Raw genomic sequence first — 27,152 nt, 5'->3', positions numbered from 1 at the left:
CAGCTCCTCATGCTACCAAATAACCTAATAAGTGAGGTAATGTAAAACTTTTGCACAGAACATGGGGGAAATTCATGTCAATATACTAGCTTAGGAGAAACATCAGGCTGCAAACAGTGCTGCTTGTATGGATAGAGCGTGTGATTGTTCAGGCACCCTTTTGCCCTTTAATGCTTCTCTACACATGAAAGGCTATTTCTGAACTATCTCTAACACACTTTTCATTTAAGAATTCATAGAGTCATAACCTTTCAAATCCACCCTAAAAAGGGTCCTAGCCATTTCCACATCTGGCCTCTGTCTTGCTGCAATCTGTTGCTGTTCTCCGCTTCATCTGTTTCCTGATTTCCTATTGTGCATTGAAAAACCACATTTCCCTCACCCCATACTTCTATGTCTCTTCCAGCTTTTATTTAAGAATAGGGTCTCAGAAAGTTCCATAAGCAATTAGAGTTCCTGGGGGGGAAATGAACCTATTTCTTATTCACTTCTTTGCTAGCAAGCAACAAAATAACAGGAAAAAGTAGTACTAACTTGAGGCCTACAACTTTCAGGCATCATTCTAAGGAGCTCAGGAATGGCACTGTCATTATTGCCTGGCTGGAGAGAAAGGTTACTATTCTTTATTATGTTTTGATGGATATCTAAATGGCAATACACAGTCATGGCAACTCCATTTGTCCTTCTTGTATTACTCAGGTTCCTTTTTTTCTTATAAGGTAACCCCTAAAACCCATATAAGATTTTGCTTTCTTATTAACTTGCCAATCTTGAGAAAAGTTGAGTTTGAAGTCATAAAATTTCAAAGCTTGAGAAGTTATTTTGGTCATATCACTGGTGAGATACTTACCATTTAATTCAGTATGGAGCCAAATACTGCTGTCATCCTTTAGTGAATAACTCTTAAGCTTGTGTCATCTCACACCCCCTACTGGAAGCGTTGCTGGCTGATTTGGTCATGTATTGATAACAGTTCAGCATAATGAAGTTGTACTGATTTCTTGAAGCATCCTTCCCCAAATAGGATGTTAAGAATTTAAAAAATTAAACAGGCTAGAAATACATGTTGCTACATGGTATTCTATCATGCATAGAAGAGATTAATAGTCTAGAATCTGTGTTTTAACCTAACTATGAAAGCTTCCAGACTCTCTTATGTTTCTCTAAAAGAGGCATCCTTCATTATGAGGTTGAAAATACTTTAGACAGATTTCTGAAACTGTGTCCTGCTGATTGTATTTTTACCCACATTTACAGACTCCTCCTAAACATGGTGAGTGGTTGTCTATATCTCTTATCCCCTTTCCAACTTTTATATACATAAACTACAAAGGAAGCTACAAAGGAAACTACAAAGGGCTTGTAAGACAATCCCCTAGACTGGCCTTTCACCAGATTTTAAAACTTATTGCTAGATGTGAAGGTGGAAGCAGTGTGATGCTGTGCTAGAGTGTAGAGAAAGCTGTCTTCTACTTCAGCCCCCTTAGGTTCAGTGCTTCAGCCAGCATGAGCTGCAGTCACAGGGCATCTGGGAGGAAAATTAATCACTCTCTGTACTTCTCCTATATCATACCCAGAGTACTTCCCTTTATACAATTCAGCACAGAGGCAGGGGCTGGCATCTTCTCTCTCTGTATTTTTTCCAACTCAACTTTCACAACTTGGTCGTTAGACATTGTACACTAAGGTCTTATAAGGGGACAGGACAAGAGGGAATGGCCTCAAGCTCCGCCAGGGGAGGTTTAGGCTGGACATTAGGAAAAAATTCTTCACAGAAAGGGTCATTGGGAACTGGAACAGGCTGCCCAGGGAGGTGGTTGATTCACCTTCCCTGGAGGTGTTTAAGGCACGGGTGGACGAGGTGCTAAGAGGAATGGTTTAGTGTTTGATAGGAATGGTTGGACTCGATGATCCGGTGGGTCTCTTCCAACCTGGTTATTCTATGAGTCTATGATTCTATGATAATCTTGTACAGCAACTGATGAAAAGATTTGCTTTTAGCCCTCAGCCATCACTTTCTTTTGTTTTTTCACTTCTCTGTAATTCGGAGCAATAAAATACCTTTGAAAGCTGAGATATTTTCCTACTAGGGCAATAAGTAAAAACTGCGTAAGAGCAGGAAGTATTAATCTGCATGCTTCCCAATGGAAGGTAGAGAAAGAAAAGCTGGGATGAAATGCAGTACATTTCTTTTCACTCTCTAAAATTCTCTTTCAGTCACATGGATGGATAAATGTTTGTGAGCAACACCTGTGCATTTATGTAAATGTCTTGGGGTGAAGGGTCCTGAAAAATCTCTGCCTCAGCAGTAGCACCCCAGACTGTCACTGACTGAAAGAGAGCTGTTAATTTATGCAAGCCCGCAGGCAGTGGATTCAACAGAACAGACTGAGTTTATGGTGAACTATCATTACACAGGACTATTCCTCCTGCAATTTATAGGTAGCTGTAAAAAGCCTTAAATTCACACTGCAGGCTGCTCTAAAGCTGAATGTGGATTAGCAGGAAACTAGTGATATATTTTCAAATTGCAGCAGCAAAATGGAGTCTGCAAGCACATGAGGATTTACACATTTTCGTCTTCCTATTTTTGTCAGTTGATTTTCTGCACTGCTTAGTTTTGCACATACAAGGAGATTGATTTTCTGACACCACAAATGTTATTATGTTGAGCTGTAAGAAATTTTCATTTCATTAGGAAGACTTAAAAGCAGAAACTAAAAGCAGATGTTCAGGTTTGCTGAGCAGACAGTCCTGGCTTGAAAATCTTTGTAGTCTCTTTATTAACAGCCTGAAGTTTCTTCTTACTGATTGTCAAGAGGAAATTTCCTTGTATTGAAGCTTTCCTGTTAATTTTTATAGCTGCATTCTGAGTTTAGACACAGAGTGCCTTACATCCTTCATGACATCATCCTCCAGAGGAAAGACTTACTTGGTGGAGTATTAGTAGAGAGTTTACTTGCAAGTAACTGACAAGCAAGACTACAAGTTTTATCCAAAAAACAAGAAAAACAAAATCCTCAATTTTTATTTATTTTTTTTATTGGCATCCATTTACTTTACACTCCAACTGCAGTGTCAAATAATCTGTGTGCTGCAGTGAGCACATCCAAAGAGTCTGATTTTTTTTTCCTGGGATACTAAATAGCATGGTGCAGTTGCATTAACTGTAAATAAAATGTGATGTATTCATAGCAATAGGATTGTATTTTCCAGGAATGAATATAAATTCAGAGATGTTTACCCTTTTCCTACTACAATTCTGTTTTATTAACTGGTACTTTTCCTTCTGCTATGTTTCTATGAAAAGAAGCACAGAGAAAAATGTACTATCCAAGGTTGCAAGACTAGTCCATCTGTCCCAAAATACTATAATAATGCTTTTATTATTACAAAGTGAAGAGCAAAATAGAAATGTATTTTGCCCCTATAACGCAATCACCAGGCAGCAAAAGCAAAGGGAAGTAAAATTAGCTGACTTCCCCCACCACTTGCAGTCCCAAAAGACTGTAGGCACTACAGAATCAATACTGATCGAGAACGAAAGAAAGGAAGCAGCATGTAAGGCTGTTCTGACCCGCTAATGGAAATGATCTCCATCTATGGAAGAGCCTTTGTACACCACACTGGAACTGCTCTGCTTTCACTATTTCCTTGTTACTTCATATGAAGGACTCAAACTGCAGAAGGCTGTCAGTAGCTTGTGACATGGTTGTGCTAGCCTACTTACCCATCCTTCCTAACCTGCACTGATTCAGGATGCAACCAACACTAAAGGGCTGAGTCACATACCAACTGGTCATGTCATAGCAGTTGTGAAATCCTGAGTTGATTCAAAAGCCTCATTGTCTCATGCTCAAAGTCCTTTGCCATGGACTTTAAACCCCAAGGACACTTCCTCAGTAGCTCTGGTACTATGACAGGAAGGGACTTGGTTAACTCTAGTGGAATCCTTGTGGGGGCATGAGTTCACCTCATAAACTAGAAGTCCTCAGATTTATGTCTTCTCTAAAACTTGCATACTTGTCACACAGATCCTTCCAGACCTAGTTTTGGCACAGTGGTGTTCCTCGACTGATGCTGAGCAGCAACTGATGTTGCTGATAAAAAGCAACAGCTGCACTATTGCCATGATCTCTCCCTTGAATTTGCTTTGTACTGTTCACTTACCTTGAATAAACTGATCTGAAGCAGTCCTGGCTTTAACCCTCAGTTATGATTTGGCCACCAGCATGAAGAGCCATCAGTCTTTGTCAGATGAACGAAGAATACATCTGGAAAGGACTAGAAAAGATCAGTTAGTCTATTCTTTTGCTCTGTGGCAGATCATCTCCAACATATTAAAGACAGATTGTAAACTAACAATTTTTTAAAAACTGCTAGTGATACAGTTCAAATAATTTAAGTGGCTTGCAACTGTATTTTACTAACCTGTAGTATGAATGGTAACCAAGTTTTTCATAGTATGTAACTAAAATCTCTCCTTATTTCATGTAAACTGAAAATTTTCCTATAGTAAGAGAACATGGAGAACAGCTGGCCAACATACTGTCTCAGAGGAGCCCTTTGTGCCACTGCTGCTGGGTCCCACCACTGGGAAAATCAATTCTGCCTCCCCACATCCCTAGAAATGCATCTTCAAATGGTTCCTATTAGAAATGTCCCTCTTTCAAGCATCCAAACACAGTCTGGTGATTGTAGAGAGAGAAAATTTGAATTTTAGAAGAAATAAAAGGCCTGCGTCTTGAAACTGAATACATTGAGAAGGAAAGCATGATTCGAGAATCAGGGCTGCCATGTGAATATAAAAAAATTTCTTCTCAATGACTGTTTTGAAGTTTTTGCCTGGATATAGAGGATATTTAACTTCATTATACTTCATAATAAGGAAACTCCATAATTCAGGGTTTTTTTTCTTTTCTTTTACAGATTTGAATAAAATCAATTGACTTTTATCCCACTTCTAAGCATTTAACTTCTGGCAGCTTTTGCAATTCTAAGCAGAATCCGAAGTTGCAAGATGATACAAATCTGGTTGTCCTCTTAGTATTTTTTAGTCAAGAGGAATCATAAAATAGTAAGAATCTCAGGAAATTTAGAGTTAATGTTCAAGTCCACCTTGGAATTGCAAGAACATAAAAATCTGGCATTCTTGGATGACTCTCTGAAGTTTTGGCCTTTACTCCTTAGAATTAAATATCCCTTAGAGCTAAATGAAATGTGATGGAGCAGCTTGATGTATCTCCTCTCAAAATATATTCAGGAGTCCAAATGATGCTATGACAGGTCGCTTTGGTCTTTCTACTGTAGCTCAGACAGGTGATAGTACAACAGAGCTAAACACATGTATGCATATTCAGTTCTGTGTAGAGCTGAACTTAGATCTCATAGTAGAGAATTGGCTGCATGGGTCTCTGAACATTGTGAAGAATACCATGGTGCCATTTATAAATGTCATTGCTGAATGAATATTAGGTGAATATATTAAATATTTTCTTCTTGGTTCTAGTTATCCCTGAAAAGTCAGTGAAGGAAATTGCACGAATCCCTGGAACAGCTAAGGACACAATTAAGAAACTTCTTGCACATAAAAACAGTGCAAAAAAGCATGAAGCAATCAAGAATGTGATACCAGAAGCACCCATGACACCAGCTTCTAAGACCCACTTGCAGTTATTGGACTATGAAGATGGTATTGATCTTGGTGGGAGCTACGCCGAGGAAGAGAAAGAAACTGAAGCTACTGCAGAAGAGGAGGCAGAAGAGTCAGATGAAGAGGGGATGGAAGATTTTGAGAATCAAATTGACCATGAGCAAATCCTTAGAGGAGATGTCTTCTGTAAGTTTCTTATTTTTTTTAAAAACCTGCTTTCAATGCAAAAATATATATAGATACCAACAGAATCCTCACAAAACATTACAACCATTTTATCAGAATTTATTGTGGAGAATGAAAATCAACCTAACACACCTCCTGGTGAAACTGGATGTAACCAAATCTCCCTTTTAGGGAAATCTGGCTGCAGTCAATGTGAGCAGAGAGGGAGTGCACCATCCTGCGAGCCTCTCTGCAGACTATACTTTCAGAGCAGCTTAGACATAGCACAGAGCTTCTCCCCATTTCCATCATAGAAGCCCCAGCAAAGCCGGGTAGTGTGCTGCTTTATTATGAGTAAGACAATATTAGTTTTGAGTTGTGATAGGCATACTCATCATCCTAAGTAGTGTACGTGGTTCAGAGGAAAAACAGACTTTGGCGTCCTCGGGTTTCAAATAATATAGACCATATAATAGGTACCGCTGTTGTCCATGTCATTCCCAAAAGAAAAATAATAACGTAAATCACAGGGCAAGAGGGAAGGTGTCCTTTTGTTTAAATATGAGAGTTTATCTGAATGGACACACTTAAATTTAAAGCATTTGATGGTACCTAAGCAGAAGTCTCGCTTAACTTCTGACATTAGTCATTTATCAGAAGGACTGACATGGATTTCCTCAGTGTGCTTTCAGGTGCTTCCTTCCAGCTATTATCTTGTAAGCTATGCAATTTCTTGTTGTGTTCATTAAAGTTTTCAAATGTATTTTAATTGTTTTAAGTACACCTGACTCAGTCAAACATTGTTCAAGGTAGTGACAAAAACATGTAATATGTAAAATACACCTTGCTAATAGATTATTCATGATACTTTCTCTTTTCCAAAGTGTAGTAAAACAATAAATACTATCCCCCAGTAATTTAAATTATGCACCATATTTCATAATGATAAAAATGGACAGAAATTAAGTTATCATTCAAATTGTTGCTATTTGATTTGAAAAGGAAATATCATTTTAAAGTCCTCTGGAAAAAAATGGTCTGTAATAGCTCTACTGTAAGAAAGCCAAGAAAATATGTGATTATTCACCTAAATACATTAGAGAATACAAGCTTCTTTGTCAAAGGCACTTTTCTCCTAAAACTAACTTTTATGCATTTTCACTGGTAATTGGCCTGTTTCAATTCAGGCTAAGGATATAGATGAATACTGATTCCTCAAATAATGATAGCGAGCCGCTTGACAGAGTGAAGCCAGGTCTTTGATCATCACCCTCCTCCCTTCCTGCAAATATTAACAGAGTGTTTATGGCATATTTCAAGTTTGCTGCCAATACCAAACTGGGGAGAGTGACCCATAAACTAAATAGAAGTGCTGCTATTAAGAGGGACCTGGCAAGGGTGTGGAAATGGGTTGATAGGAACATTATGAGATTCAACAAAAGCAAATTCAAAGGAAAAGTGTCTTACAACATTAAAGACATGGCACAACTGCTGAGAAAGAAGCTTTGCAGAATAAGAGCAGTGTTCCGATCAGGAGGTTGAGTGCCTGTGGGTCAAAATCAGAGGAGCCCACCAGAAGGTAGATTTTGTGATGGGAGTCTGTTACAGACCTCCCAACCAAGGAGAAGCAGCAGATGAGCTCTTCTGTAAACAGCTGGGGTTAATCTCTAGATCAATGCCTCTCATTCTGGTGGGAGACTTCAATCTGCCTGATATCTGCTGGGTGTACAACACAGCAGAAAGGAAGCAGTCTAGGAGGTTCCTGGAGTGCGTGGGAGATAACTTCCTTGCACAGTTGGTGAATGAACCAACCAGGGAAGGTGCCCTCCTGGACCTCCTGTTGGTGAACAGAGAAGCCCTTGTAGGGGATGTGGCGGTAGGTGGACGCCTAGGACTAAGCGACCATGAGATGATAAAATTTTCTGTTCTAGGTGAAGTGAAGAGGGTGGTTAGCAAGACGGTAACATTAAATTTCCAGAGGGCAGACTTTGATCTCTTCAGAAGGCTGGTTGGTGAAGTCTCATGGGAGACAGTACTCAAGGGCAAGGGAGCCCAGGAGGGCTGGGAGCTCTTCAAAAGGGTGGTCCTAGCAGCTCAGGAGAAAGCCATCCCCGTGGTCCGGAAAAAAAGCCGGCAGGGGAGAAAGCCAGCTTGGTTGAATAGAGAGATCTTGAGGGATATCAAGAAGAAGAGAAATGTTTATGGCCTCTGGAAGAAGGGACAGGCCTCTTGGGTGGACTACAGGAGGGAAGTGAGATTGTGTAGGGAAAAAATCAGAAGGGCTAAGGCTCAGCTAGAAATTGGATTGGCCAAGTCAGTGAAAGATAACAAAAAATCTTTCTACAAATATATAAATAATAAAAGGCGGGCTAGGGAGACCATACAGTCCCTATTGGACACAGAAGGAACAACAGTAACAGGGGATGAGGAAAAGGCTGAGGTACTTAATGCCTTCTTTGCCTCAGTCTTTAGTCGTAAGGAGGGTCATTCCGTCTGTGTACAAACCCAGGAGCTAGAGGAGCATAATGAGGCTCCCGTGATCCAAGAGGAGGTGGTCAGAGCCTTGCTAGCCCAACTGGACAGCTACAAGTCTATGGGGCCGGACGGGATTCACCCTAGGGAACTGAAGGAGCTGGCGGATGTGCTGGCCAAACCCCTTTCCATCATCTTCCAACAGTCCTGGAAGACTGGGGAAGTCCCACTGGACTGGAGGCTGGCTGATGTTGTGCCCATCTACAAAAAGGGCCGCAGGGAGGACCCAGGAAACTACAGGCCTGTCAGTCTGACCTCAGTGCCAGGGAAAGTCATGGAGCAGGTGATCTTGAGTGCTGTCATGAAGCACATGCAAGAGAACCGGGTGATCAGGCCCAGTCAACATGGGTTCACAAAAGGCAGGTCTTGCCAGACTAACCTGATCGCCTTCTATGACAAAGTGACTCGGCTGCTGGATGAGGGAAAGGCTGTTGATGTGGTCTTCCTGGACTTCAGCAAAGCCTTTGACACAGTTTCTCACAGCGTTCTGCTTGAGAAACTGTCAGCCTCTGGCCTGGACAAGCGCACGCTCTCCTGGGTGGAAAACTGGTTGGATGGCCGGGCCCAGAGAGTGGTGGGAAATGGTGTGAAATCCAGCTGGAGGCCAGTGACAAGTGGGGTTCCCCAGGGCTCAGTGCTGGGTCCAGCCCTGTTCAATGTCTTCATCAATGACCTGGATGAAGGCATCGAGTGCACCCTTAGCAAGTTTGCGGATGACACTAAGCTGGGTGGAAGTGACGATCTGCTGGAGGGTAGGGAGGCTCTGCAAAGGGATCTGAACAGGCTGGACCGCTGGGCAGAGTCCAATGGCATGAGGTTTAACAAGGCCAAATGCCGGGTCCTGCACTTGGGGCACAACAACCCTATGCAGTGCTACAGACTAGGAGAAGTCTGTCTAGAAAGCTGCCTGGAGGAGAGGGACCTGGGTGTGTTGGTTGACAGCCGACTGAATATGAGCCAGCAGTGTGCCCAGGTGGCCAAGAAGGCCAATGGCATCTTGGCTTGTATCAGAAACGGTGTGACCAGCCGGTCCAGGGAGGTTATCCTCCCTCTGTACTCGGCACTGGTGAGACCGCTCCTCGAATCCTGTGTTCAGTTCTGGGCCCCTCACCATAAGAAGGATGTTGAGGCTCTGGAGAGAGTCCAGAGAAGAGCAACAAAGCTGGTGAAAGGGCTGGAGAACAGGCCTTATGAGGAGCGGCTGAGAGAGCTGGGGTTGTTTAACCTGGAGAAGAGGAGGCTGAGGGGTAACCTCATTGCTCTCTACAACTACCTGAAAGGAGGTTGTGGAGAGGAGGGTGCTGGCCTCTTCTCCCAAGTGACAGGGGACAGGACAAGAGGGAATGGCCTCAAGCTCCGCCAGGGGAGGTTTAGGCTAGACGTTAGGAAAAAATTCTTTACAGAAAGGGTCATTGGGCACTGGAACAGACTGCCCAGGGAGGTGGTTGAGTCACCTTCCCTGGAGGTGTTTAAGGCACGGGTGGACGAGGTGCTGAGGGATATGGTTTAGTGTTTGGTAGGAACGGTTGGACTCGATGATCCGGTGGGTCTCTTCCAACCTGGTTATTCTGTGATTCTGTGATTCTGTGATTCCTGCCCCTCTATTTGCCATTTATGAGACCACATCTGAGATGCTGTGTCCAGTTTTGGGCTTCCCACCACAAGAGAGACAATGAACGTACTGACATGAGCCTAGCAGGGCTCCACCAAGGTCAGGGGCCTGGAGAACATTGTAAATGAAGAGAGACTGAGAATAACTCTTTTTCAGTCTTAAGAGGAGAAGGCTAAGGGGGAATCTTATAGCTGTCTTCGACTGTCTCATGGAATGTTCTAGGGAAGGCACAGCCAGTCTCAGCTGGAAAACAAACAGCAATGGGGCAGTGAATACAAGTTGAAACAGAAGAAATTCTCATTAGATATAAGGAAAATAATGTTTTAGCATGAAGGTGGACAAAAATCAGTGCAGGTGCGCAGAGAAGTTGGAAAATACCCATCCTTGGAGATAATAATGATATGCCTGACCTGGGCCTTGAGTAACCTCCTGATCTGGAGGTCGGACTATATGACCTATAGATGTCCTTTCCAACCTACATGAGATTCTATTTGTTCTATACAAGGTCCGACACAAAAACACTAGGAGGGGAGAAAAAAGAGATGATTATAGAACATGTTTTAAACTGTCATAGATGAGACAAGGCTCAACTCAATTGTTTCACTGAGTATGAGTGGATATGTGTTCAATTTTAGATGTTTTTTTACTCTTGGTCAGAAAATGTTGATGTGCAAGGGTAAACAGTGAGTTAATATCAAGTTTCTTGTGAAAATTAAGAAATCTGTGACAGAAACTTTTCAATTATTGACTGAAGGTTGCGGTAAAGAGATCCCAAAGATCAAGTTGATGCTCAAAGGAACTCATTTTTTGTCGATAGAAGATGTGAAAGCAAAAACGATGTATATCCTCAACAGCCTTTCAGAAAATTATCTGTGGAATTGCTTTGAACGTTGGCAGCATCATATGCAGCTGTGTGTCAGCTCAGAAAGGAACTGCATCCTGGAAGGTGCTTAGATGCCTTTCTGTTACTGAAAGCACATAAGCTTACAATTCAGAAATCAGTGATGTTTTCAAACTACCAGAACAGCTGCCACCTAGCCACATGCAAAAATATCTTTCTACATGTCAGCTTTTAACTTGACCAAATGGTGAAAATACTCAGGACTGACATGCTACTTCAAGTCATAGAATCATAGAATAACCAGGTTGGAAGAGACCCACCGGATCATCGAGTCCTCAGGGTGATGGTACCAAAGTCAGGGAGGGATGCTAATTAATCCAAAACTGGCCATAATTTTGCAGCAGGTATGGAGAATGTGAGCAGAAGACAGTTGCACATCTGTATGGTGGCTTTTGTTAAGATTAGGTTTTTGTGTACTCAGGCTTCTTCATGAAGCTAAGTTGATGGTGAGCTTGTGTATGCAAAGAGAATGGTGTGAACTTAGAAGAACTGTCAGTACCAGATATGTTCAGCTAATTGTGGTTAGACTGGGAAGGACTAAAAAAAGTTAACTAATTAACTGCAAAATGATAGTAAAACACGATATTTAGCCTTGGCAAGAGCATGCTTCTCTGGAGCTGTGATTTCTGTAGAGACAAAACATTTTCTTGCCAAACAGAACTGCAAGAATACTGCTGATCTAGCACGTTTAGGGGCATAGTCCTAATAGATTCTGTTAATATCTATTATAAATAATTAAATAAATATCTGTAAGTAATACTGTTATTTGTTATAGATACATTTATTAAAAATTCTGTGCCGTAAAGGACTGTCGGCTTCTGCTTCCTCAATTATGAGGTGAGGCAGCCCATTAGAAAGAAATACAATCATCCAGGTCAGTCCTCCTATCCCTTTCTGCATTTCTGGGATGGATGGATGGGTGGATGGATGGATGGATGGATGGATGGATGGATGGACGGACGGACGGACGGACAGGCGGATAGTCAAAGCTTAGGCATCTCAACAGATTTCTTTTTCACCCTGCTTGGACAGGTCAGGAAGGATTGCCAGAAACAGTACCCGTAGGCTAGGGTCATCATCTTTTTTCCATTAAAAGGACACAGGGCTCCACACTCTATGCCTGGTGATACAAAGGGAACATGCATGCTTGTAATGGACTATGTGATCTGATACAGTTGCAAAGAGTGGATCATGTAACCTTCTTGTTGAGGACTAGTTGCTACATTATTTGAAATTGATTGATTTCCAAGATTTCAGTTTGAATGAGAACACATGGGGAAAATTCTTTGTCCTAGGAAGAGCCAAGTCAAAATAATATCACAAGAGTTTTTTGTCATGTTTGGTGAGATTCTTTTTCAAGGACTTTCTCAACCAAACCAGGACATTTGAACACCATATAACTGGGCTAGGCAGAGTACTTGTCTCTACAATATTGCTGCCACAACCAACAGCAGTGACAATGAAAATTATTGCTTGAAAATATTAAGGCACTGTGGTTTATCTGTATTTTTGCCTATACTATCTTTGTTCTAGTCACATTTGGCTGGAATTTTCTGTTATTAATATAAGTGATTTATGTGCTGAACATGCAAGAGAGATTTTATTTTGCCAAGGGATACTGGCAGAATATTGGTGTGCTTCTTTATACAGGGATACTAGGATGCCCAAGATGTAGCCTCATTAAGTATGTGAACTTGTATTATTTGTGGCTTTCTTGTTCGATACAGCTATGTACAGGACTTAAGGCATTGTGCCATTTGCATTTTTCTTTCAGGATAGGTTGCATTTATTAATTGTGTTCCCTTTTAAATTTCTATAAGCTATACTTTATCCTTGTTATAAAACTTCAGTCATGATTCAGACACTTAATTGCTTAAGCTTTTGTCTTTAAAAACACTTGCATTTTTAATGATAGTGAGCTATTCTTTGGAGTAACTGAACTTTCACGATTAGCTCAAATTTACAGCTGGCAAATTTACACATCAGTTTTTTCCCCTCTCTGCAATTGCCTGTTCAGCGGTGATTCCTTTACTACCACATTAAGTTCCTCCATATAATCTCCCAAAGTGTTTACATTACATCTGCCTTTTTTATTATTAATATTGGCATTGTTTGTCTTCCAGGAACAGAATTTAAGTAGGAAAAATGGATAGGTCACACTTTACAGAGATCATAATTATTATCTTTAAATTTATGGATTATTTTTTCATAGTAGTTTTACTATATCGTAAGTATATAGGGAGCCACAGAAAACTACCTCAAGGAGAAAAGGAATTGTTAAATGGAGACTGAATTATTAAAATAGGCCAACTATCAAAACACAGGACCTTCATGAAGACTAGTAATCATGTTCATGCTTGGTGTTGTCAAAGTTGATCTAACATAGGCTTTTCATATATAATCCAGAATGATATTGCCAACTACAACTAAATTCCATATTCTATAGTTTATCAGTTTATGCAACTCATATTGTGCATAAAAGACTCCTGAAGTATAATGTAGCAAGCTATGTTAATTACAGAACCCCTTCCTTTGATAGCACCAAGAAAGGTAAAGTGCTTTTGGTTTTCTATTTGGCAACAATAAAATGGAACTGTTTCCCTTATAGGTTATAGGGTCTTAATACTGAACAAGAGCGCTCTCACAGTTAATCAGGATGTTTGCTCTTAATCTTATTCTTTTCTGATCATTAGACCACTCTGTGAGGAAATGCTGCTTAGACCACAGCTATGGATAAGAAGCTCAAAAGATGTCACGCATCTGGCAAATGTAATTCTTTCAGAGCAGGATGTGGTAGCAGACATGTGGCATATTCCTTTCAATCTGACACTGTGATACACTGTATATGTAGGAAGCAAGTCTTCATTTTACTATCTCATATTCTCCTTGATTATTTTACAATGCTCACTCTTGTTCTCTGTTTTTACTTATGAGATTTGAACATCAGAGAGCTATGTTAGAAAGACAGCAGGTACCATTTTTGTGAGTTCTCACTCACGTGGGAACTGCAGCACATGCTGCAGTTTCAGACAATTTAGTATTCTACATATTAGAATTACCAATAGCGAGTTCTTTTATGGTTATTTAATTTTTCTCTCCCCTGGAAAACGCCTATGCCTGGTTTTGCCTAAGTAGTCTAGTTTGTCTAAACGTAAAAAGAAAGATCACCCAGTTCCAACCCCTCAGCAAAGAGCAGGGACCCCTCCCACTAGATGAGGCTGCTCAAGGCTCCATCCAACCTGGCCTTGAATACTTCCAGGGAGGGGACACCAGGAGCTTTTGTATTGTTTCTGAAGGGTACCCATAAAACAGTGCCCCACAGACCTATTCTACTGAGCTTCTGCTTGATGGCTTTGGGATTTTGGCTTCTTTCTGGTTTTTTTTTTCATTTTTTTCCAACTTTTTAATGCTGCAGCTTAGTCCAAGTAGGTGCTTTTCCAGATGTGCTCCTCAAGCTTCTTCTTGGTTTCATGATCTTATTGGCCCTTGTTTGATTTATAGACTGACTTTGAGGGTCTGCTGACCTGGTACTTTTCAGGCAGACCTGAGCTCACTCCAGTTGTGCTCCAAGCAAGCCAGGTGCAAGCCAGCTCCAAACAAGAAGTCATGTAGTCAGAATTGGTGCAACTGGCAGACCAGTGCTAACAAACCTGTTTGACAGGCAAAGTGAACTGGAATCTGCCTGTGCACTCTATGAAAGGGTATAGTTGAATCCAACTAGCTCTATTGATACATCTTTTTGTGGCAGTCTGCTATGTCTTTACTTAGCTATCTAAAGGTCCCCAGACAGGGGGATGGCTAGAAGGTGACTCTCAAACTTCATCTTTTTCATTATGCACAGCACTCCCTGTAAGCCTGGTGTTTTTAAAGTGGAATTCTAGTTTCATGTTTAAATTTGTCTCTAAATCCTCTTCATGGCACTATTTTAGGCGTATTTATACTAGAACAATGTCTCAATGCCTCTTCTCAACACTGGTTTTTTATTTTCTGAGGTTATTGCTAGGAAGCATTTACGTGCTTGCAGACATCCTCAGTAGTTTCAGAAGTGTTTTGTGTGAGTCCTATTATTTTTAGGGAAGTACTTTCAGCCAGTAAGAGCTGACTGGGAATGTTCTGTTTTGCAGAAAGACTTTCTTGCCTGCAGTTCCTGATACATAATATAATTGATAAACTGCATCTAATATGGCTCAGAGAGATTCCTCCTCCTCAGAACAGGGGCAATACTGAGATATATGTTGCAGATAGCAACATTTAATTTCTTGCAGGTGCAAGAATGATTGTCAGCAACAAGGTGGCTGTTCTCAGGATCAGAACATCACCAATTTGCATATGCTGAGCTCATCGCAGACATTCATAGAACCCACTCCTATGGAAATTGGTGATAGTTACTCTGAAAATCAGGGCACTAGTTTTGTCTGCCATTAATTCCTGCTCGTAAGGTTAACCTATCTTAGTTCATGAGAGTACCATGATGATATCAATGGTTAAGATTGTGTGGCACCATGACATGAAGTGTTTTATATGTAGCAATTATATAGTAGCTAGTGCTGCAGATAAGTAGATGGGCACTGGCAGTACTGAAAGAATAGACTGGGCTGTACCTAAAGTGGGATGTATGTGAGCTTTTGTTGGGGAGAGTATGTTCCTAGGGAACACAAAACAGGACCTGCCTTTCTGCAAGCACCACTTGACAGAAGAAGAGCTGAAAAGAACAATCTTGACTCCTGCGTAGTACTTAGGAGGGGGTGGCCTTTGGATCCTGGCTACGTTCAATGACAGTCTGATATAAAATGTATAAAATTCCAAGAAGTAAGGTTTCTTGGAAAGCATTCTTGAAGCTTACAGTTTCTCATAATGTGCAGGTGATAGCTTCCAGTAAGTAGAGAACATGCCTGACAGTGAAAACAAAAATAGATTTGGATACAAAATTAGATGCTTTTTATGTGTATGACAGCTCTTCAGTTGAAGCATCTGGAACACGCAGCTGCACCTGCATGTATATCCCTCAAGTGAATTCAAGTGTAATTCAATAACTCAATACATCATTCTGGCAGCTGTTTTCTTCTGTTAAATCTCTCTACTCTTTCCAGAACTGATCATATTTTAATAGCTGTCTTCATTTTGGCAAGGACTTGCACAGCTTGAGCCTCTTTCACTAAGTATGGGCCAAGGTTATGGCATGACAGCAAACTTAACACCTAATATCTATATATTCCTAAATGTGTACACAATGTAGACATACATTAATTTGGAGAAAGATACATTAATCTTTGCCTTAAGTAAGAATATTATCCAGGTGATTGAAGCAATGGTCTGGTAGAGGGGAAGGCTGCAAGGGCAACAAGAGAGGACATGCTCCTGGCAACTCATCAGAAAGCTCATAAGAGTGCATAAGTCTCCTTTCTTAGCTCAATTCAGCACCTCTGGAAGTGCCTCCAGGGCATCTTCATTAGTGTGTGTTTTCTCTGATGTGCACACAAAGCAATTTTTGACAGTTTTGAAAAAGAAGAAGACAGGTTAAGTAGATGGCATAGTCTTAAGGGTGCTAGGAGGCTCTGGAGTATATATATTCTGTCAAAATACTCTGTTGGAGTATTTTGACAGAAAGCCCTAGCTCAGTGGAACTCATGGGAACAAAATCCCCTCTGAACAAATATGCATGCATGTGAAAATAATGACTTTTAAAATACTTGGCGTTTCTGACTTTCTAATAGAATGTATGATATAAGGCTGAGTAGGGACAAGTAATTTCTATTTCCATATCTCCTATCATCTGGTACTGAAAGTCTGAGCATTTCTTGGCACTGCTACCCATGTGTTGTAGATGTGTATGTATCATAGGTATCATCTGCATATGTGTTTGCAAAGGATAGAATCCTGTCCCAGTGCAAGCAGCTCTTCCCCATACCTCACGTGTGATTAGTTACTTCACAGTCTCTGCACAAAGAAGTTGAGACATACCATTTTCATTAAGTGAATGCATTCTCTGTTTATCAGTTAAAATAGTACTTTATTTAAATAAAAGATGGCAACTGGTATAAAGGAATAAAATTCTGTTTTCTGGTCCTGTGATGATTTGTCACTTCATAAATTGTTTTCCCTAGTTCCCAGAGTGAAAGAAGCAGCTGCATTCAGCCCTCTCCTGGCACAGAGGAAAATTCCAGTGTCAAGACCAGAGCAAGAAGGTAGATTATTTTTATCTACAGTGTTTATTTTCCTATGTATTGTACGTTTTCTTTACAACCCTTATTAGCTAAACCAAAACCAGTTTAAAAGCCTTCAATGTAAAACAAAGGTCTGGTGAGCATTTTAGAGACAGTATGTGGCCAAACAATTCTGCCAGTTCCAGTGTGAGAATCTAGTTTTGTGTCCTTTTCAAGATATACTTTAGCTGCTTATAATCGAGGTGTAGAATGTCCTTCCACATTGAAACTTTACTTGCAATTGAATTTCACTTGATTAATTTCAGAGTCATGAAAAAAAAAAGTGATTTATTTATGAGAACCACAGAAAAAAAAGCAGAATCCAAAAGGGATAGCCAAGAGATTGTATTGGGCTGATGCAGTGACAAGGCAGCATCATCCTCCTGAGGAGTCACCAGCCCAGTGGCAGGGGCTGAAATGCTGTGGTTGGCTCTAGCTGAGATTATTGACATGTGAGGTGAGTTTCACCCAAAACCAAACCACAAATGCTTTCATATCTTGAAAAAAACCCAACCAAAACAAGACAAGGTTTTGCTTTTTTGCAGTTTAAGATAGGTCAACACTATCTGAACGCAGATGGTAGATAATTTTTGAACTACCTATGCTTTCATAACTGAGTGAATAAAGAGCAAATTATTTTAATCAGTACTAGTGGAATAGTGTTCATCTGATCTCTGAGTGTCCATTGCCAATTTTTTTTCAGTTGATTGCAGCTTCAGTCGAGGGGTCTGTGACTGGAAACAAGATACTAATGATGACTTTGACTGGAATCCTGCTGATCGGGATAGAGGTATTCAAATACAAGTCCTCTACTTATGCTTTGATTTGATGGCTCAACCTCTCTGAAAAGGGGTGACAGAGGAGAAAACAGAATCAAGAATCAGTGGGTTATCTTTGCAAACAAAAAAGGGAGGCAGAGAATTCTCGAAGAGGAAATTGTTTCTTTGAAATATCCAATGGCAATTGGTAATCAGCAATATATTTCAACACAAATTAATCAAAAGATAAGAAAAAGGATTAGAATACACCTGTTCAGAACTGCAAGGTACAAGACAATGGAAACTTTATTAGTTATGTGTAGTGTCTCTCCAAGACTGATAGGGCATTTAACCACACATCTGCCACTTAGATGGATGTGGCAATATAGTCACTCATATGGCTTAGACAGCCCTCTAATAACTGCTCAGAAATGTGAAACTCTGCAAGACAAACTAGTGATGACATATCTCACAATAAGCCAAGGACAGGGGGCTATTAAGCAACTTGTCATGGTATCAACTGCAGGCCTCATAAAACCTGAGAAAGAGCTCTATGAGTGCAATGTGTGATTGCTGTGCAGGTGTATTTTAAAAGGTGTGGCTGAAGAAACTTCTTCAGAAACACGGCTCTTTCCCTTTGACCAAGGAAGTGCTGCAGAAGCTCTCTCAGTAGGGACCAGTGGATCCTGCAGATCCTTCAGTCCACTGTCTCCAGTTCCTACACACACATTCTCTCTCTCTTACCCCACAGTCTTTCCATCCCAGTCTTTCTTCACTAATCTGTCCTTTTCTGCTTCATATACTTCCTTTTCCCCAAGTCTGTCCTGTCACTTCCAGGATGACCTTACACCAACCATACCCTGTCTCTCCAAATTTACATCTGATGTTTATGGCTTAGTTTATGGACCCAGATGTTTTATCCCTTTATCACTTCGTGTGTTTCTGTCATTTCTTTGGTCCTCCAGGACTTGGAGAATAAGCTATCAGTTCTTTTATGAGTTTGTCAACACTACAGAGGGCAGACCACAGAGGCACAGCAGCACGTTTCAAGCTGTTAGGTTTGAAAAACCAAGATCGTTTTGCCTTCCTGTGCAAAGAAGAATGAATGTCATTGCCAGTGAAATATAAACTTATCTCCTCTTTAAACTGATGTGACTTCCAACAGTGCAAGCTTATACCTTGCAAAGTGTGCTCCCTGCTGCTTTTCTTCAGTCTGATCTTAAATTATTCAAGTAACACAGCTTCCATGTATTTTCTTAGCAGGTTAGCAAGTATGTATGCAGCTTACTAATAAATAACACAAGCCCATTAAAGATGCTTTTTCTTTTTTTTGGTGTTTTTTTGGTTGTTTTTTTTTTTTTTGTTATAAGGTGGTGGGTACTACATGGCAGTTCCAGCTTTTGTGGGGCACAAGAATGATGTGGGACGCCTAGAACTTCTCCTCACTGACCTCAAACCAAAAAGCAGCTACTGCTTGATTTTCAGTTATCGGCTTGCTGGTGAAAGAGTGGGGAAACTTCGAGTGTTCCTGGCAAACAAAAAAACTGCTTCTGTCTGGGAGGAGAACAAAGGAAAAGATGAAAGGTGGAGAACTGGAAAAATAGAGCTATTTCAGGGGGCTGAAACAAACAACAGTGTAAGTATAACACAAGTTATAAGCAAACTACCATAATCCACACAATAGCTTAATTTCCTAATACTCAAGTGTTCCACCAACTGTTTTATAGGCATCACATACTGGCAATTAAAAGGCTTATCTGAAATGGGAAACAGAAACACGCATTTTACGAGGCAGAAAAGTTATCATTAAACCACATTAAACTAAACTATTAAAGCAAAAAGAGACATCATTAAAATCAAGGGGAGCCACCTTAGGAGCAGGACATACTAGCCAACTGTGCACTGATGTATGTCTGAAAACTGCCTCAATCAGGATGTCAGTAAGTTTCCTCTTAAAATGCTAGGGCCTGGTTTTCATTTATGTGACTGATGTTTTCAGTGTTGCTAAAGGGTTCTCCTGTATAACTGAATACTATGAGTATCTGTGAAATGCAAGCCCGTTTCAAGGTTCTTTGCACTGCTGGAATGATGTGGAAAAACCCTCATATAATTGAAAATCAGACTATAAAATAAAAACCCAGTCATCCTAGTCATAAAAATGAACCTGCACTCTCTATATAGTATTCATACTATAGCATATATATACATACCGTATTTGGAGAGAGAATAAATATATACATATATATAGTATATCCACCCAAAAATTAAATATCCAATAGATCAGAAATGGACAGTTGGAATGCCCTCAAGAAAAGGAGTGCACTAGCATATCACATGCTATGACAAAACTACTTTATTATAATAGGATTTCATTCAATTTGCGTTTCCCTTGTATAATGAAAAAAAAAGTAATCTTATTAAAGGAATCCATTTAGTATAGCAAATCTGCAGAGGATTATCAGTCTAGTTCAAATAATACATGGAAGCTCTAAAAACTGCAAGGATTGAAGCCATTAAGTCCTGTTTTGTGATAAAACATTCATAAGTGTTCCTAAATGTTTAGATAAACTACGCTTTCACTGTTAATAAATCTCTTTTCTTATGGCAGGTCATTTTTGAAACAGAACGTGGGAAGGGCAATACTGGAGAAATCGGAGTGGACAATGTTATACTGATTTCTGGCCTATGCCCAGAAGATACTTGATAATGGATATTTCAGTATACTGGATTTAACTCTATTTTTAATATTTGCCTTACAATTAGCGTATTTTTATATCATTGGGGTTTTTTTTTAAATAAAAAGCAAAATGTAAAAACTGTGCCTTGAACTTAATGCAGCAATGCGAACAGAAAAACTGATATGTGCAGGACGCAGAGTACGCCTTTTTTATGAGTTACTCTAATACATGCTCTGAGTACACTACTGTATTTTATAATTCAAGGTCAGGGTTTCTAAAGTGTTATTTGTCAAGTTTTTTTCACAAATTCTACATGTTTTTGTTCCTTAATGTTCTTTTCAAGGCTATTCTTAAGTCTTCCATTTCATTTCTTCTACTCCACAAGAACATAAAGCAGAATTTAACATGATGTTACTACTTCTGATGACATAACCTTAGCTTCCAACTTAGTGTGTAGATATTCAGTGTATTCAACAAGTGAAAGGAAAGAGATGAGCTTTATTTCCTTCTTGATGGAGCTAAGCAAGTTGTAAGTGAAGTCATGTCCTTTAGGAATATTTTCATTACCAATAAAGTATGTAAAGTATCTTGTTTGTCATCAGTGTCTGAGTCACACAAATCACTGTTTAGAAATTATCCCTTTATAGTTTTATAAGCACTTACTGTTCATCATTACCCAACTGATACTGAAAAAAAGGACCATACTGACCTTCAGGAACAAATTGGTGCCTGCTGGATTGCAGGCCAACTTTACACCTCAGAGGTGTGAAAGAATGGTTTTCCATTTCCAGTACACGGTGGTCACACAATAAAGCTCCTTCTTACACAACTGAAATTAAAACATCATTGCAAGTCCCTTCATGACTCTTCAAACCTCAGAAAGAAGAATGGAGGCTATGTGCCATCCCCAGGGGCAGAAAGGTGACCAGAACCTTCTCCCACAAATTAGGAGCTGCTGTCCTGCCACCCCCAGCCACACTCACTGAGGCACACACACAGGTAACACGTATGGACACCCAAATATCACAGAATCACAGAATCACAGAATAACCAGGTTGGAAGAGACCCACCGGATCACCGAGTCCAACCGTTCCTACCAAACACTAAACCATATCCCTCAGCACCTCGTCCACCCGTGCCTTAAACACCTCCAGGGAAGGTGACTCAACCACCTCCCTGGGCAGCCTCTGCCAGTGCCCAATGACCCTTTCTGTAAAGAATTTTTTCCTAACGTCTAGCCTAAACCTCCCCTGTCGGAGCTTGAGGCCATTCCCTCTTGTCCTGTCCCCTGTCACTTGGGAGAAGAGGCCAGCACCCTCCTCTCTACAACCTCCTTTCAGGTAGTTGTAGAGAGCAATGAGGTCACCCCTCAGCCTCCTCTTCTCCAGGCTAAACAACCCCAGCTCTCTCAGCCGCTCCTCATAAGGCCTGTTCTCCAGCCCTTTCACCAGCTTCGTTGCTCTTCTCTGGACTCTCTCCAGAGCCTCAACATCCTTCTTGTGGTGAGGGGCCCAGAACTGAACACAGTATTCGAGGAGCGGTCTCACCAGTGCCGAGTACAGAGGGAGGATAACCTCCCTGGACCTGCTGGTCACGCCGTTTCTGATACAAGCCAAGATGCCATTGGCCTTCTTGGCCACCTGGGCACACTGCTGGCTCATATTCAGTCGGCTGTCAACCAACACCCCCAGGTCCCTCTCCTCCAGGCAGCTTTCTAGACAGACTTCTCCCAGTCTGTAGCACTGCATAGGGTTGTTGTGCCCCAAGTGCAGGACCCGGCATTTGGCCTTGTTAAACCTCATGCCATTGGACTCTGCCCAGCGGTCCAGCCTGTTCAGATCCCTTTGCAGAGCCTCCCGACCCTCCAGCAGATCGACACTTCCACCCAGCTTAGTGTTGTCCGCAAACTTGCTAAGGGTGCACTCGATGCCTTCATCCAGGTCATTGATGAAGACATTGAACAGGGCTGGACCCAGCACTGAGCCCTGGGGAACCCCACTTGTCACTGGCCTCCAGCTGGATTTCACACCATTTCCCACCACTCTCTGGGCCCGGCCAGCCAACCAGTTTTCCACCCAGGAGAGTGTGCGCCTGTCCAGGCCAGAGGCTGACAGTTTCTCAAGCAGAATGCTGTGAGAAACTGTGTCAAAGGCTTTGCTGAAGTCCAGGAAGACCACATCCACAGCCTTTCCCTCATCCAGTAGCCGGGTCACTTTGTCATAGAAGGCGATCAGGTTAGTCTGGCAAGACCTGCCTTTTGTGAACCCATGTTGACTGGGCCTGATCACCCGGTTCTCTTGCATGTGCTTCATGACAGCACTCAAGATCACCTGCTCCATGACTTTCCCTGGCACTGAGGTCAGACTGACAGGCCTGTAGTTTCCTGGGTCCTCCCTGCGGCCCTTTTTGTAGATGGGCACAACATCAGCCAGCCTCCAGTCCAGTGGGACTTCCCCAGTCTTCCAGGACTGTTGGAAGATGATGGAAAGGGGTTTGGCCAGCACATCCGCCAGCTCCTTCAGTACCCTAGGGTGAATCCCGTCCGGCCCCATAGACTTGTGACTGTCCAGTTGGGCTAGCAAGGCTCTGACCACCTCCTCTTGGATCATGGGAGCCTCATTTTGCTCCTCTAGCTCCTGGGTTTGTACACAGGCGGAACGACCCTCCTTACGACTAAAGACTGAGGCAAAGAAGGCATTAAGTACCTCAGCCTTTTCCTCATCCCCTGTTACTGTTGTCCCTTCTGTGTCCAATAGGGACTGTATGGTCTCCCTAGTCCGCCTTTTATTATTTATATATTTGTAGAAAGATTTTTTGTTATCTTTCACTGACTTGGCCAATCCAATTTCTAGCTGAGCCTTAGCCCTTCTGATTTTTTCCCTACACAATCTCACTTCCCTCCTGTAGTCCACCCAAGAGGCCTGTCCCTTCTTCCAGAGGCCATAAACATTTCTTTTCTTCTTGATATCCCTCAAGATCTCTCTATTCAACCAAGCTGGCTTTCTCCCCTGCCGGCTTTTTTTCCGGACCACGGGGATGGCTTTCTCCTGAGCTGCTAGGACCACCCTTTTGAAGAGCTCCCAGCCCTCCTGGGCTCCCTTGCCCTTGAGTACTGTCTCCCATGAGACTTCACCAACCAGCCTTCTGAAGAGATCAAAGTCTGCCCTCTGGAAATTTAATGTTACCGTCTTGCTAACCACCCTCTTCACTTCACCTAGAACAGAAAATTTTATAATCTCATGGTCGCTTAGTCCTAGGCGTCCACCTACCGCCACATCCCCTACAAGGCCTTCTCTGTTCACCAACAGGAGGTCCAGGAGGGCACCTTCCCTGGTTGGTTCATTCACCAACTGTGCAAGGAAGTTATCTCCCATGCACTCCAGGAACCTCCTAGACTGCTTCCTTTCTGCTGTGTTGTACACCCAGCAGATATCAGGCAGATTGAAGTCTCCCACCAGAACGAGAGGCATCGATCTAGAGATTAACCCCAGCTGTTTATAGAAGAGCTCATCAGCTGCTTCTCCTTGGTTGGGTGGTCTGTAACAGACTCCCATCACAAAATCTACCTTCTGGTGGGCTCCTCTGATTTTGACCCACAGGCACTCAACCTCCTCATCTCCACAATCCATCTCAGTGATGTCCAAGTCCTCCCTTACAAAGAGGGCTACCCCACCTCCTCTCCTACCCTTCCTGTCCCGCCTGAAAAGCTTATACCCCACCATAGTCGTACTCCAGTTATATGAGTCGTCCCACCACGTTTCCGTGATGGCAACAACATCATAGGCCCCTTGCCCTACGACAGCTTCCAGCTCTTCCTTCTTATTTCCCATGCTGCGTGCATTGGTGTAAATGCACTTCAGCTGAGCTGCCGAGCCTTCAGCCCTCCTAGAGGGAACAGGGTTCGTTCCCAACTGCCTGGTAACTGGATCAGTTGACACCAGAGTGCCTGCATCTCCCTTAACACCCCGAGGTGTGTTCTCCCCCACTTTTTGTGCGGTGAGGTACTGGTGGTCCTCGCCCGCGCACCCTCTCCCAATCACCAATTCCCCACATCCAGGCTCATTCCTGTCTAGCCTGGGCTCAACCCCCTCCCCCTTCACATCTAGTTTAAAGCTCGATTTATGAGCTTGGCTAGGTTTCTGGCAAGGGCTTTAGCCCCCCTAGGAGACCCATGTGTCCCGCCCTTAGCGAGAAAGCCTGGGGGTGCATGAGCCCCCCCATGATCAAAAAAACCAAAGCCCCTCTCCTCGCACCAGGCTCGGAGCCAGGTATTAATCGAATTCTTCCTCCTGGCTTCCCCCTCCTCTCTATTTAGCATTGGGATGGAGCAGAATACTACTTGTGCCCCAGAGCCCTCCATCACTTTCCCAATTGCCCTGAAGCCATTCTTGATGGCTTTGGCCTTTTTGTTTGTTAGGTCATCATTACCAGTTTGGACTACTATCAAAGGATAGTAGTCCATCTCGTGAACCAGGGAAGGAAGTTTTCTAGCTACCTCCTTCCCTGATGCACCTGGCAAGCAGCAGACCTCTCTGTGGAGCGGGTCCGGTCTGCAGATGGGTCCCTCCGTTCCTTTTAGGAGGGAGTCCCCTACAACAATCACCCTCCTCTTCTTCTTGATGGAGGATGTTTTTATCTTTTTCTGAGAATGGTGCAGCCTAGGGAAGGATTCTAGGCTGTGGGAGCCACCATCCTCATCCTCAGGGCTGGATTCCACCTGCAGCACCTGGTACTTGTTCACCAGGGGGATCTGGGGCTTTGCTGTATGGGTGAGGGGAGTAGGTTTCCTTCCTCTGGCAGGAACTTGCTGCCATTCCCCACCTCTTGTAACCCCAACCTTACAGCTTGCAGGTGGATGATGTTCGGACACTCCAGCCCCAGCAGGCTGCTGAGTTAGTGAGAGGGCCCTGCTCCACTGGTCAATCTCCCTCTCACACTCCCTGATGGTCCTCAGTCTCTTCACCTCCTCTCTTAGCTCCTTCACCATGTGAAGGAGTTCCCCCACTCGAGCGCAGCTTTCACAAGTGGGGCCAGGACCAGAGGCACGAGCCGGTGTGGGAGGGGGGCACTGCCTGCAGCCCAGGGTCTGGGTAGCTGCCTGCACCCACTGTGGCTCTGTCTGGGTGGCAGCATCCACCCTGCCTGCTGCAGCACCCGGAGCAGCTTTAGCCTTCTGACGGGTGGCCACCATGGTCTTCGGTGTCTTCTCTCTAGTCTCTAGGTCCTCTCTGCGCCCTGCCTTCTCGAACTGCCGCTCGAACTGCCCCGCACCTCTTTGCCACGCTCCTCTTCGCGGTGCTCCCAGGGGCGCAGTTTAAATCTCCCGCGGTAGCTGCCGGGACCGCCCCCTCCCGTCAGACACCGCGCGGGACCGGCGTGTGGGGGCTGTCAGGACCCCCGCCTGGGTTTTTTATTTTTTCTGGGATTTTCCCGGCTCCGGGAAGCTCCCACCGCCTCAAAAAGTCCACCCCACCACAGAACTCACCGTCCTGCTGCTAGATGCTGCCGAAGAAGCCTATATTTTACATATTTGTAAAATTTACATTTACATATATGTAAATGTATTTACATATTTTTATTTATTTACATATATGTAAATATGTGCACATTTGAGGAGGGTCTATAATCAAGGTTCCACCTTTCTGGAAAGAAATTGAATGATAATGCTGTGGAGGACAAGATCATCATCTTCTATCTTCTGTTCTCTTCTGAAAGCACCTAGAGGTCTGAATTCGAAGAAGATAGAGATGCCCATGGAGAAGCCCAGGTCCAGGCAATGCTCAGTTAAACGTGCATACATATATTCTCTTCTTGGATAGCTCTGCATATCCCCTTCCAGGCTGAATGCTTTGTGCTTATTAGTGACACTTTTATTTCTTGTATGAAGGGGACATCGAAACCAATTGAATAGAATTTTATAGAGCAATATTGAAGAACCTTGAAAAATTCATCTTATACAAGCCTAAGGTTTTTAGCAAAAATCAACTACAGAAGTCCAAACACCTTGAATTTCACATATAAAGCAAGTCAGGGATGCTCGCGACATTTCTTTTGAAACACGATATTTTTGCACATTGCACATAGCTGAGGAAAGGATAAGCAAGACTGGACACATTTGGAAAGTTTACAATAGCTACATAATCAGGAAATGCTTGCGTTTTGTTAGATTGTCTTGTGTTACAAACCAGGTGCTCTGAGAATTGTACATGGACTTCAGGTTTCTTTCCTGGTGTCTCTGGAGGTGCTGAGGAAAATACAGAATAAGGACTTGAGAAAACCAAACTGTCTTTACTCTCAGGGCAAAGACTCTGGGAGTTTCAAAGTGAGGGGGAAGTTTGCTCAGTAGTGGATCAGATTTTGACTGTGTTCTTGGGATGTCAGAAGAACATGAACAGAATGAGGCAGAAAAGTGAAACAAGTGTTTTTCTGGATTCCTCCTCATCTGACTCTGACGCTGAAATGCTCTTACTGAAGAAAAAGAATATGAAAGATCAATTTTATTGAAATTGGATTATGTGTCTAGCTTAAGACAGCAATAATTTACACATATACAGTGCTTCTAAAGCCTAAGGTGCCTAAGAATTGTTTCATTCTTGAGCATTACAGTGCAAATTATGCATTTGTAATATGCAAGAGGAGCAAACTGAGTC

The 27,152-nt window shown here is 42.4% G+C and overlaps 1 protein-coding gene across 1 annotated transcript in view; it reads left to right on the top strand.

Annotated features, from left to right (window-relative positions):
• The window catches only part of EGFL6 (EGF like domain multiple 6), a 36,522-nt gene extending 15,923 nt beyond the window's left edge, over positions 1-20,599 (top strand). Inside the window, exons 7-11 of the mRNA XM_069854836.1 lie at positions 5,510-5,839; positions 16,968-17,048; positions 17,770-17,856; positions 19,195-19,460; positions 20,433-20,599. Coding sequence (XP_069710937.1) covers positions 5,510-5,839; positions 16,968-17,048; positions 17,770-17,856; positions 19,195-19,460; positions 20,433-20,528 — 860 coding nt within the window. The 3' untranslated portion in view covers positions 20,529-20,599. The remainder of the gene's footprint in view (positions 1-5,509; positions 5,840-16,967; positions 17,049-17,769; positions 17,857-19,194; positions 19,461-20,432) is intronic.
• The last annotated feature ends 6,553 nt before the right edge of the window (positions 20,600-27,152 follow it).

This window comes from Phaenicophaeus curvirostris, chromosome 1 (assembly GCF_032191515.1).
Source record: "Phaenicophaeus curvirostris isolate KB17595 chromosome 1, BPBGC_Pcur_1.0, whole genome shotgun sequence".
NCBI classification, from domain to species: Eukaryota; Metazoa; Chordata; class Aves; order Cuculiformes; family Cuculidae; genus Phaenicophaeus; species Phaenicophaeus curvirostris.
This window is presented reverse-complemented; position numbering and strand designations above follow the sequence as displayed.